This window comes from Rattus rattus, chromosome X (assembly GCF_011064425.1).
Source record: "Rattus rattus isolate New Zealand chromosome X, Rrattus_CSIRO_v1, whole genome shotgun sequence".
Lineage (NCBI taxonomy): Eukaryota > Metazoa > Chordata > Mammalia > Rodentia > Muridae > Rattus > Rattus rattus.
In genome coordinates, this window is record NC_046172.1 from 83,017,873 (window position 1) to 83,032,157 (window position 14,285).

Genomic DNA, 14,285 nt, shown 5'->3' on the forward strand with positions numbered 1-14,285 from the left:
AAAAATAATGTCTATAGCCTAGTATAGACAAAAAGGTATTAGAGCCAAAGTTATATTTTTAGGTTTGATTACAGTGCATAAGAGCTACATCAAGCTAAAATACCTCTACTCTCAAAGTCCCAGGCCCCAGGACATATACTTAGTGAGATGCTACAAATTGTTTTCTTATAAGATGATGAGCCACATGCTTTCACTTCCCTACACAAGTTTGTTTGACTCAAGTTCAGCCGATGAGCTTGATCACATATATGCAGGAAGTATGTGTGTCTGTGCCAATAATGAAGACATATTAACCTTTTTTCTGCTATTAGGTTTGGGATTATAGCTGTAATCCTTTTATATTCATTCAATAAACTTGCCAGAGGCTCTAGTATAATCTAAGAAAACTGAAACAAACAATACTGTGAAGAGTGTATTCTAGTAGAAGTGCCATGTAAGTTATAGACAAAATGAAAAAATGGTGGATAAGTTCCCAGAAAGATAGAGATCTTTACAACAGCTTTCAATCCAGGAACTAGGAAGAGTTAAAACACAAATTGCCTAGAAGTTAATAGATATTTTAAGACCCTTAAGAAGAAACTGAATCATCTGTGAAATGTTCTTCACATCTTAATGCCATCAACACAACAGTAGAGGCAGTGAAATGAACTTAGATTCAGCATGGAAAGATGGAAAGATGTCTCATGACATTGTATGATATCATGAAGCTCAAAATTTGGATTCCTGATATTTTGAAAAATAAATGGAAGTGTTTGTGTGTGTGCATGTGTTTGTTTGTGTGTGTGTGTGTGTGTGTGTGTGTGTGTGGCAGCAGCATGTGTTTGTTTATATTCTCTTATTTTTCAGTTCAAAGAATAGCCAGGATCTCACGCATGTTAGATAAAACTACATCCCCACCACTAAATGTGAGTTCTACTGATCTGTTAATTGTAAGGATAATGTGTTATGTGCAAAATCAGATTAGCCTAATAATAATAATTGCAGAGATTAAAATGACTTCAACATGATGGGGCTTTGCAATGCATTAACCTGTTATATCTACAAAACAATATTTTAAAGTTACAACTTTGGAGTAGATGTGATATTTCCCATAGAATATCTGAGATAATTCATAATGAGCATATAACCACACATTTACTTTATATAGAAAGTATTTCAAAGTAATGATATTAATAATAAAATCTACTAAAGACAATTTAAGGTTACTAGAAAACTGTTATGTTCATATATTTATGATTCATGTATTTAAAAGAAATAAGTTTAAACTCATCAAAATGGATTAATACATAGTTATGTATTATGTCTATTATGTATTATGTATATTCAATGCATCAGCCAGGTTGAATTTCTCTGTGCTAATGTACATATACTTTGCCAAACTCAGAAACTGCTTGCTCCTACTTCTTATACAAGATACAGTCTAATATTCATTTCATAAATATAATGCTCTGTCATATCACAGAATGTTGCGTAGAAATGTTAAAATTTATATGCAAGTCAATGTAATTTATATTTGTCTAATTAATACAAATATAGCTAGAAAAATGCCTCAAAATGTTTGACAATTATTCATTTACATACATTTTCAAAAGACCTATTATTATGCTTAGTTCATCTCAAAAGCAAATAAAGAAATACGAAGCATCTATAATGTTATTAATTTACCTCTAAAAGTTCCTAATAAAAATTAATTTCATTATCTTATGTATATATCCCGCGTATTAATAAACCATCATTTGGCAAATAATGTCACAAAACTACATTCTTCCATTAATGATAAACAAACAAACAAACAAAAACAGAACCAAAATCATCACACCATTTTATCAGTGAACTATTCCATGGAAATAATTACAAAAGAGAAATAAACCTTAGTATTAGGAAAAATAACTATTTTCTTCAGAGAATAATTTACTACTTTTACCTCTGGTTCCTGCTCTGAAGAAGTGCCTTTACTGCTAGGGTAATAGGATGACACATTTCACAAGATAATACAATATATGTGGTACTAGATCATTAACTGTGTGAAAAAGAGCTCTGTTAAACTATTCAACAAAATGAACAAATTACTAAGGGCAGAAAAGTCATTAAAACTCATTGCTATAACATAGGGAAGTCATTAACAACAAACCTTGGCTCAAAGTCACATTCTTCTCATTTACTACCTCGAAAATCAAGACATATTCCTATAAAACAATAAACCATCTAGAGTTGAAATGACAACTAAATTAAATGTGGATTCACAAAATCACAGCTATTGAGATATATCAGAAGCTACATTATCATGCTATTGTTATAAGGATTGCCTTTATTATTTGTAGTCTTTGTCTTGATGGAATTAATGCCGGAAGTATTGAAATCTATATTGCAATCTGTAAGATCAGCTATTTTAAAATCCCCTTTCGTAGAATGCAGAAGGTAGTCTATCTCAACATCTCTCTAAGAAAGACAGGATCTCTGTCTCTAACAACCCTAATCTTATGCGAAAAAATACCAGAATAAACAACGTGGGCATGCTATTTTAAATCAAAACTCTTAGTATGTTAAGAATGGGAGAAGAGGGCTAAGATGACAATGATAATCAAATTTACAGAAACCTAAATATGAATATATAATAAAGATAGGATTTAAAAGAAACTGAATGTTAATGTTGATAATGTTCTCCAAAAATCAACATGGTAAAAGCTAAGCCTCAAGGAGATGGTATTAAAAATGTAGCATCTGGAAGATGATTCTTTCACAAAGAATATCCCGGAAAGAAACCTTAGTCCGTCTACCACGTGAGAAAAATTTAAAAGCATCCTCTACAAATTGCAGTGAATTTCTCATCTCCAGAACTGGAAGAAACGTGTGTCATTATGATAACAAATTGTTTGTTAAGATACCATTACTCTGTAGACACATTAACACCATTGTATAAAGTGTATACATGATGAGACTGACAGCTTATTACTGTAAAGCCAATGATCTGTATTATGAAAATGGACATAAATTAGATTTTACCATTCTTTTGTCTTTTAGTTTCTTCAATAAATATAGAAACGTGTGTTAAGAAGTAAAACAACATTAAATATTTTCAGGGCCAGACGGCTAAATTCAAAGTTTAAAAATTCAATTTAAAAGGTATTTTAGAAGAAAAATAAATAATTTTATATGTACATCATTAAAATGTGTTCTATGAAAATCTGATATTTTAAGTATTAAAAGTGAAATTTATCTGTTTTTAAAATATTTATAAAACCGTATTTTCGGTTATTATTAAACCAAAGTAGCATTGTACAATATATTATTGACGAAGCTGTTTTATTAACCTCTTATGTTTATTTCTTATATTACCTCCAAGCAATATTAAAACCAAAGAAATTGCTTACAACTTCCAAACATGGACTATCTTTGTTCTTCCTAAAGCCCCTAGAGAACCCTAGAAATTCTAATTAGAATTAGCAGTTATAAGCTACACATTTCATTATTATTTCAATTTTAGTTAATATTAACAATCATTACTTTAACTCTTATGTAATATTATTATTATCTACAATTACTGCAGTTTTTTAAAGGCAAAAGAACACTATCATTAAAGTCTGCATGGTTATATATCTCCAAAGAGCATCTAACTGAATAAAATATAACTAGAAAGCATACAAATTCCAGCAGTTACAGATATGTATATTCTTAAAGACTCCAGGAGTCTGAAAGACTTCGAAAGCTGCTCTCCTGTTTACCTAAATATGTATATCCATATAATGTTTATATTTCCTTATATAGAAAACATGTTGAATTACATTTTGTGTCATGGCAATATGATGGCCTATATGAGCTTGAATGTCACAATCAAGAAAATACAGCATTCAAAAACTAGGAGAACCCTTACAGAAGATAAAAGAATTCACACTATTTAAGAATATCATTGTATCTTGCCCAAGTTAGTGATCTTAATTCTCCATTTGCAAGATCCTTCATTCAAACAAATGGGGATCAGGAATTAAGATTCCCACTGAAAATACCATGCCAGAAATGAAAAGGAATCTGAACCCAGAAGACTCATCCTCTAGAAAGAGGAGTGTTATATACATTTCATAGACTGGTATGACCTTTTCTATTAGTTATTAACAATGCTATAAAAACAAATTGGGGATGGAATAAGAATTTCTATCCAAGTCTGGAAAAACTGCTTATAAACTCACTTTTCATTTCTGTATTTCATCGGATTCTCTTACTTTCAGTGAATGTTCACATCTAAAGACAAGCTTTATAGCAAGTAGTTCTGCCCACATTAATGCAAAAAGAGCAAAGCGAGATTCTTCACTGTGAAGTTCTCACCAAGTCTCCTCACTCCAAAACCAGCAGCTGCTGTCTGTGCTCTCAGCACAGTATGTGCTTCTCTTCTCCCCACTGTTAAGTTAATAGGAGACCAGAGGCGCAAAGCTGGCTCTAAAATTCCAGTTCAACCTAATTAATATATATAGTTTTGTAATAACCAGCTGAATTTGCACCAATAACAAAGAGTCAAGCTTTGATCACCGAATATTCAAACAAGGCAAATGTCTACATATGAAAAACTTCCTGATTTCTGCCTTTGTGTGTATGCTTAGCATACAAAAGACTGTTGTTTAAATAAATCTCTTCTGACCCCGGGTGTTACAAAATTCAGGAGTAGTTCTTTGTTCAAATAAATTCAGTTAAGTTTCAGTCATCTTAATTTTTAATACTTTACTAATGCTATTCCCTATCCAGAAAGACTTCTTTCCATCCTTCCCTATTGAAACTGTATTGAAATGTTCAATAGTACCACACCTGTATTATTCATTTCATTCCAATTCTACATTAGCTATATTCTCTGTTCCCACAGCTTCTGAATAAACGTTCAATATTCTAACATTTACTCCAACATGACAAAATATGGTAATCTCCCTACCTCAGCCAATAGCCCATGAGTTAGTTTTCTGCAGCAAGGAGAAGAAAAGAATCAGCTGTCTCCCATGCACATACTAGGTATTTACAAACTAGCTAAATAAAATGGGATAATCCTCTCCTAAAATAGAAATAAACTGCTTTTTACTGGAAGATTACAAATAACTTTCCCTAAAACTCTAAGAATAATTGAGTCAAACAGAAAGCATAATTTCATGGAATTTTTCACATATTAAATATTTACAAACCTAAATATTATAGGTATTAAAACTGGTACATAAAAGCTTGGTTCTATTTAGCAACTCTCAGCTACTTTGAATTTTTAAACATTCTCCTGACAATACAGACTGGTAATGCTTTATAGTGCATTTACTGAGAATGGAGACAGGCACTCTCCAAAGGCCTTGCAGTAGGGGGTAGTTCTCAAAAGGTTTTGGAACACTGAATCTAACAGCCTTGGAAATAGGTCTTAGAAACAATGGGTTGGTGGATAATTCCAGAATGGTGCTGATTGAGCTGCAATGAGCAGTAGAATGGAGAAGAAAGTGGTATCCTAACACCATGAGAGCCAGGGTGGGACAGCATAAGTTTGCTGGAGCCAAAACCTCCTGCTGATTTCTTACTAAGCCTGCCATCTATTGACCAAATTATGAATCAAGGCACTGTGAATGTCAAAAAATTACAACTAGGAATTTCAACAGGAAGACAATCAATACTTAAGAGGGTTAATTAAAGCATCAGTGATGGGTCACCAAAATTTGTTTGGTCTATTGCATTCCTGAACAGGATGTTCTATGATATTTAACTGATCCTGAAATGTCCCTTCAGAAATTAATCAATGATGCCAAATTGTTCCACTGTCCTTATATATATTTAAATACTCAAAATTATCAAAAATAGGAGTAATGCCAAAAAGAAATTTGAAGAATTAAGTTTAAGGAGAATAAGAGAGGCAGCATTCACAGCAGTGAGTGCATAATTTGAATAATTTTGTTTATCTTCATTCTGGTTTGATTAGGATTTGGCAGGAACATTAAGAATTACTTCTTTTATAACTGATTAGCTCTAGTAAGGACCACAAGGAAGGACAGGAAATTCTCTTCCCAAACAAACATTTGTAGTAATTGTCAGTAACAACAAAATACATATATACCCACCATCAGATAAACTAGAAAACCTAATGAACATTTACTAAGTGTCTGTTAGATATCAAACAGTGAGTTTGAAAGGTAGTGACATATATAAAAGCTGATTTCATTTTCCTACCTGTTAAACATTAGTCTATTCGCATTATGGATGAGTTAATTCACTCAGTGGAAGTTGCTTTTATTACATTTGAGGAAAGTAGATGCAACTCTTTTGTAACAGCCTTTTTAAAGTAGGCTGCAGTTTGTACTACCATTACTAACTTACTATTATAATGGGTTGATTTTAAAAGGAAACAGGCAGGCACACACACACACACACACACACACACACACACACACACTATTGAACATACACCGCAGCCTACCTTATGATTTATCCTTGTTTCTAATCTTACTTTCTTCATTTACAAAATACAGTATCTACACTTACTTATTCATTTGTATAAATGAGGCTAACTATAATTTTTATAAAACACACTTCACAGAAAAGCCAAACCGCAAGTGTTCCACATGAAAATATTCAAAGAAGCAAAGTGTGAAAATCAAGAAACAATATTTAAAATGGCCTGTGAACAGAAGAAAAGGTGTTCAACATCATTTTAAATAGAAAAAGTAAGCAAGTATGGTATCTCATGCTTGAAATCTGGAAGCTAAAATGTTTCCATGAACCCAAGGCCATTTTTGGTCTGCATACTAGCCTAGGATACAGAGTAATTTCTTTCTCAGTACCTTACCAAAGGAAAAAGTTATATGCCTAAACATTCAATATTTTCATCTATAACATGGGCAAAGGTTTTAGAGAAAAAATACAGATTATCTAATTATCCAAAATATATAACATCAGAAGGTTTTCACCTTTTTAATTTTGTTATTAAAATAATATCTTGGGGATAAGATACAAGTTTAAACCAGAAATATGTTTGTTTCCTATATACATCTTAAAACCAACCACTATGTGGATACTTTATTATAGGTATGAATATGTGGTACTAAAGGAAAAATTTTACATGGGAAGATGACCAGAGCAAACAAGAAAAAAAGTAAAGGTAATAACAATTGTTTCAATGTCAAAGGTTTTCCGAACACTGTAATCAACACAGATCCCCTTGCTCTATAACTTCTGCAATAACTACTAAAATTAATAAAGTCAAATAAAATGCAAAAGATCACAATGACTTATTGTGAGACTTAACTGACTGGCATGCATGACATATCTAAGACATTAAAGGTTTGTTCTTAAAGAAGAAGTGCTATGGTTAAGTCCACAACAAAATTTTCTGACAATCAGATTTGGACATTAAATCAGAACATATTCTTATAACAAAAACTAGGAAATTCCCTTGGAAAAAAGGTTGATGTATAATTAAAAATACATAAAGTGTAAGACCTCCCACACTAGTCTTAGTCCAGTATCATTCATATAGTTCAGAAGTATTAGTGTTCCATGATACAAATTTGTGTCACATGAGAAATCTACAAATTAATCTCCTGTTTCTCAGCAAAATGGCAATTTTATTAGGTATATCATAAATATAAAATAAATAATGGGAAAATTAATATTTTAAGTTAAATAATATTATTTATGCAACATTCAAATAAAAATTTTTTTGGTAACAGAGTAAACTACAGCTAAAACATGAATATATTGATGGTTGACCCTGTTTATTGTGAGAAAACAATGCATTCATAATTCCTTAGCACATTTTACCAGAGAAATGAATTTCAGTACACTAGACACAAGAATTAATAATGTGTAAAAAAATAAAAAGGTACCTTTCATCTGGGAAGGAAATGTCAAGGCCAGTTTTGCAAAAAGATCTGGATTCTCATACTTCTCTTCTTTAAGTTTTAGCCAAACACAGTTTTCAGATAAGTCTCTAGGCTCAATCTAACACAAAAATAACACTGGTAAGTTTTTATGTTGTGAATTCCTATTTAATTTTTGGACCAATTACATGCATTTGTTTACCTCTCCACTAAATCAATTTCAAATATATAAAATTACACTCTTAAATGCTCAGAAGAACATTTCCGATTTGTTGCTATACTGAAAAGCTACACAACAGCAAAGAGTAAAGTATATATGAAAATGTCTACTGAAAACATCCTCAAAATAGTACAGTATATAACTCTCCAACCTGTATATATTATACTTATAACTAATTTTTAAAAAGCATTTGATATACAAAGTACTGGATTTTATTGTGTAATATTAATACATGTACATTGCTTCCATTTACTCTTCCCCAAACCATCTTATCCGCCCATTTATTTGGGTTCCTTCCTTCCCACAATATTAAAGTATAAAATGAAAAGAAAAAAAAACATTTAACATTGTGGAAGATAAAAACTACCAGACAACATGATATTAACAAACCATCATGTTGTGAAAGTAACAGTACTTGTGACATTATTTTCATTTCATTTTCTATTTAAAATATTTCCAATATGATTTTCCTTTGTATCTAGTATAATTTTAAGTATATGGTAAATTATGTAGGTCACCCATTTAAGATGAAGGTAAGGTGGTAAAACCCACAGGGGAAAGCAATAATGCCAGTAAAAACCATCTTTATACCACCTGATGCGGACTCACAGAAATCCATTTTTCACACACATTTATCACTCACAGAAAAAACAAAAAGGGTCCTTAATTTATAATTTTACCTTGGACCAGTTGATTCTTTTCATGGATACCTCGGGGTTATACAGTTTTTTCTGCTTCATTCCATATGGTAGCTCAACTGGTCCTGGTAGGGAAGGAAGAATTCCTCCAGGGGGTGGTGGTAGAAGAGGTGCTCCAAACAAAGGTGGTGGTGGTGGTGCAGTACCAGGTAATGGTGGTGGTGGAGGAGGACCTACTCCTGGGAGTGGGGGTGGTGGTGGAGGAGGTGGTGGGCATGGCCCTGCACCTGGTAGTGGAGGTGGTGGAGGTGGCCCTGGAAATGCAGATGCAGGTCCCTAAAACAGAAACAAGGTTAATGCTCAAAAGAAAATAAAACACAAAGTATACATATACTTTTGATTTATTTTTTTAAGATTTCCAGATTATCCAGATTTATCAGAACCTATAATTGAGATTTTTGATACACACTGTGTAATTCATATAATGACTATTTCTACTAATATATTAATAGAAGAAAAGTTTGCAGTTTCTATGATTTTGGGGGGGGAGTCTAATATCAGGAAGCAATACCTTTCACTATAAATAAAACCAAATAGCATATGGCTTGGAACTGTTAGCCTAGATGATTAAAATTTGAACAAAGTATCACAAGGTCATGAACTCAAATCCATTGGGTGTCAATTAGTCTGATAGAAAGTATTCCACAGGACCAGTAAATCAGATGTCTTCAAATACTAATGATTAATACTAAATATCATCCATTTGCATACCAATATAAGTATATCAACATTTTACATCTATCAGTCCTTCTGTCCTTATTACAACCTTATAATGTAAATAGGACATTTGATGATATCTTTACCACAATGCTTATGATGAGGAAAATTAGTGCAAAAACCTGAAATGAAGGCTGAGAATATAGCTCATTTACTAGAGTTCTTGCATTACAGGGGGACGCCTTAGGTTTGATCCTCAGCCCAGTAAATAAATAAAAAAATAAATAAATAAAACAAACAAACGAATGAACAGATGGACAAAAAGATAATCCAGGACACCAGACAGATAGATAATCAGAAACACCACAGTGTTAAACAAGAAGGTTTCAGATAATGCAATCCTCTGCTACATATGCAGCAGGAGCCATGGTTTCCTCCAGGTGTACTCTTTGGTTGGTGCTTTAGTTCCAGGGAGCTACTGGGAGTCCATTAACTGATGTTGTTGTTCTTATGGGGTTGCCATTCCCTTCAGCTCCTTCAGGCCTTCCAGTGAGTGGGTGGGTGGGGAAGCACCCTCTTAGAGGCAAAGGGGAGGGGGGATTAGGTGGAGGGTTTGCATATGGGAAACAAGGGAAGGCAGGCAGCATTTGAAATGTCATCTTCAGTGAGATAACTCAGACCCAAAAGGACATGCAGGGTATGTTCTCACCAATAAGTGGATATTAGCCAAACAAAGAAAAAAAGGGGGTAAAGTCCACAGAACACAAAAAGATCAACAAGCTGAAGGGCCCAAGTAAGAACCCCTCAGTCAAGAAAGCAACCACAAGAGGAAGGGAGGGACAGGAGAGGAAAAGGGGATGGGAGTGGGGGGAGAGGGGAACATGATCTGGTATTGGGTAGAGGAAAAGGACTGGAGCCTTGATGGCCAGCAGAAAGAATGGAAACAGGCAATCTTGGGAGGAAGGAGGTTGGGAGGACCTTCCAGAATGTACAAGAGACCTGGGAAGTGAGACTCTCAGGACTCGGGATTGGGTGGGGGCTAGATGAAACTCCCTAAAGAGGATAGAGGGAACTTTTTGAACCCACCTCCAGCAAAAAGACAGGGCATCAAGTGAGGGATGGGTTGCTATCCCACAGTCAAAACTCTGACTCCTAATTTATCTTCTCTGTAAGAAATTCAGGGATAGAAATGGAGAAGAGCCTGAGGAAAAGGAGGTCCAAGGACAGGACCAAAGTGGGATCCAGCTCGAGGGAGGCCCCAAGGCCTGACACTATTACTGAGGCTGATGGGCGTTCACAAAAAGGGGACCTACCACACTGCTCTCCAAAGCACCCAACAAGCAGCTGAAAGAGTGGGGATGCAGATATGTGCACCCAACAATGAACAGAAGCTGCTGACCCCTCTGGTTGAATTAAAGGAAAAGCTGGAGGAAGCTGGAGGAGGAGGGCAACCCTGTGGGAGGACCAGCAGTCCCAATTAACAGAGATCTCTCAGACACTGATCACCAACCAGGCAGCACACACCAGCTGAGATGAGGCCCCAACACATATACAGCAGAGGACTCCTGGGTCTGGGTTCAGTCAGAGAAGATGCTCCTAACCCTCAAGAGACTGGAGGCCCCAGGAGTATAGAGTTCTGGTGGGGTGGGGAGTGAGGACATCCTTGTGAGGTGGAGGGGGTAGGTGGAAGCTGAGGTGGCATGGGATGTGGAACATTTGGAGGGTGGATTGGGAGGAATAAAATCTAGAGTGTAAAAAGTAAATACAAAATTTAAAATGAAATGTAAATAGTAGAATAACTAAAAAAAAAAAACAGAAGATATGATAGAAAACTATGAACTTTCCCTGAAGCTGTGTGTTTCCAACTTAAAGGAACTTTGAATTTAGTAGTTATTGATGAAGATGTTTTGGGGGCTTGACTGCTAAATCCAAATTTTGATTACATTTTATTGTTTTTTATTTAATCAATAGACAACATGAAAGTATTGAAAAGCAAAAAAAACAAAACAAAACAAAAAACAAACAAACAAAAAACAAGAGGATATATATTTGAATGTGGTTTTCTTCTTTCTGCTCTACTCTCAAAATGAAAGTATCATTTACCATGAGGATTAATTCATATACATGGTTCATAAGTGGAGAATAACTTCTTTTTACTGTCTGAAAGTAACTTCAGGCTTGTTCACTAATGGCAATTGATTACAAGAGGATAACACTACATCCCACATTAGATTTTAAGGATTAATTAAACTGTAAAACATCACTGATTACGATTGTTCTCTTTATAAAATGAACACAAAAATATTTCAAAGAAACTATCACCAATTAGTAGACAAAAATATTGCCTTTCATTAATTAATTTTTTTAATTTCATGGTATGGTGAATGTATTTTAAGCAGGAAGAAATCTTTCTATCTTGGCTAATATAAAATTCCTACTTGAACAACTTCCTATCCCAGTTAAATTATAAAGTATTTTTAGAATAAAGAACTATTAACAATTTTATTTATAAAATGCTTTAAAATTTAATTTATACTTAGATATGATTACAAAAATGTGTCCTATATAATGGTAACTAGTATTGATCAAACTTTACTCATAGTTATAAATATTCATGATTATATGTTCACATATATAAATACATGTACATATATTTTTATACTCAAAAATGACTTATTACTCTTGGAATGAAATCCTTTCCAGAAATCAGGAGGAATTGCACAAATCTGTAAATGACTGACTTTTACTCTTATGTGAGATTAATTAAATTATTAGAAAAATTCAATTTTAGAATTTTGTACATTATTTGACACGTATTTTGTATAATAAAGTTTGGTTCAAATACGGGAAATGTACAATCTTTGCTCTTTTCATTAAAAATTAAAGCAGAAAGGAAATGTAAATATTCAATAGACATTTTAAACAGCAGTCAATATTTTCTTCTATTAGATGTCAGTGATTTGTACAATCACGACCACAAATTCCTTAAAGTTGTTAAGACTGGAGGTACTATGCAAAAGATCTTTATAAACAGTACAAGTGCAAAAGGTTTGAACCCAAGTAAATATATGCTTTACAAAATTGAAGCCTCTCAGAATCAAATCATATTAGTTACTTCTTTCTTCATTTAATAATTAGGAGTCAAACGATCAGACTGGAGTTTAATGCAGTACAACAGTTGCTACTGCTTGTAGGGAATAACAGCACAATATAGGCTACACAGAAAGTTTCACACCAGCCTGTGTTATAGAAAAGAGGGTAACTCAAGAAAAGAGGAGGAGGAGGAGGAGGAGGAGGAGGAGGAGGAGGGAGGAGGAGGGAGAAGGAAGAGGAGGAGGAGGAGGAGGAGGAGGAGGGGGAGGAGGAGGAGGAGGAGAAAAGGAAGAAGGAGAAAGAAAGAAAAGCTTCATCAAGATGAGATGAGTGATAGCATAAACTGGCTATTCTAACAGACACACAATAACCACAGAAAGTATTGTACTTAGGCAAGCAAGGTAATACATCTCTTTAGTATTCGCATCCAGGAGATGCATTCAGATAGCTTTCTGTGAGTGCAGGGCCAGCCTGTACTACACACAAAGTTGCAGGCTAACCAGAGCTACAAAATGAGTCTCTGTCTCAAATATAAAAATAAAAGCAGCAAAGGATACTATGGTCCAATGAGTCAATGAAGGTCATGAGCTAGAAAGGTTTCTTCAGTGTAGGATATCTCACACTATCTAATAGGCTATCACATTTTGCAAACCTCTGAGAACTTGTTTAACCAATTTAAGTAGACTATGGAAAACTTTGTGAAAACTCATTGCAATATCTATAAGCAGTACATGAGTAATTTGGCAGAATGAAAAATATGGAGCCAGTAAGTTACAGACCTAATGGAAGGAAAGGAAATTTAACACCAGCAGACATTGTTGTAGTTAGGAGAGCAGTCAAATTCTAGGCTGCAGTGGGAGTAAACTATAAGGCAGCCCCTGCCAGAAGGTTTTAATATTTCTGATAAGGAGATTTTGTTTAATCCAAGATACAACAGGCAAGCACTGTACACAATAAATTCTTCAATAATAATAATTTGAACAGCGTTCTATGGGGATTAATTTTCCATTGACATAAAACAAGAATTTGAGGAGGAAAGGACTATAGGCAGGAAGAAAAAAAAAAGGAGACAATTAATAATAGCCCAGGCAAAGTGTAATGGAAGTAGACATAAAAGCTGTAGGGTTTGATGAAGAGGTGAAAAAGTCACTGAAAGAATTTAAATAAAACAAGAACTAACATCCTTTGTCCAGAAAAGGTCAGGCAAGAGAAAAATTCAAACTTTCTTATTAAGAAAATAGTGGTAAATTTTAAAACAAATAAAAATGGGGACTGAGCTGGTATAAGAAAGGAGAAAAGATCAAAAACATTGACTTTGATTTCAATACAAAAGAGTTGCCTATGGGGACAGCTGGAAGTATAAGGTAGACTCAAAAGCTTTGACACCTACTAAAAGGTGCTGTATGAACATAGGAAACTGAGTCAGACATTTGGGCAAAGAGTACAAAGCAGAGAAAACTGCCAAGGGCAGAGAGAACACAGAGATATCTCGCCAGTAGGGAATGAAACAATGAGAGAAATCTAGTTTTCAGACAGGAGTAGCATAATACAGAAAGGAAAACAAAGACTGAAATAGTGTACATAAAGGATATATGGGCTATGGGTAAAAAGGGCACTACCATGCACACTTTGCAGCCTACCAGGGATTTTGGAAGTAACTGGTAAGCATACTATTAGAAAGAGATGTAATCAATCAACGACCACGTACTAGACATTAAGTATTTAGGGGCAGCATCTTAAATTTCATATTATTCTTTTAAGCCACAACAGGAGTTGAGGGTATATGTAATT

General features: G+C 34.1%; 1 protein-coding gene across 1 annotated transcript in view; it reads right to left on the minus strand.

Moving 5' to 3' along the window:
• Diaph2 (diaphanous related formin 2) overlaps window positions 1–14,285 on the minus strand; it is a 186,704-nt gene that overhangs the window by 110,410 nt on the left and 62,009 nt on the right. The window contains exons 13-14 of the mRNA XM_032889437.1: window positions 8,727–9,020; window positions 7,833–7,947 (exon numbers count right to left, since the gene is read on the minus strand). Of these exons, the coding sequence (XP_032745328.1) occupies window positions 7,833–7,947; window positions 8,727–9,020 (409 nt within the window). The remainder of the gene's footprint in view (window positions 1–7,832; window positions 7,948–8,726; window positions 9,021–14,285) is intronic.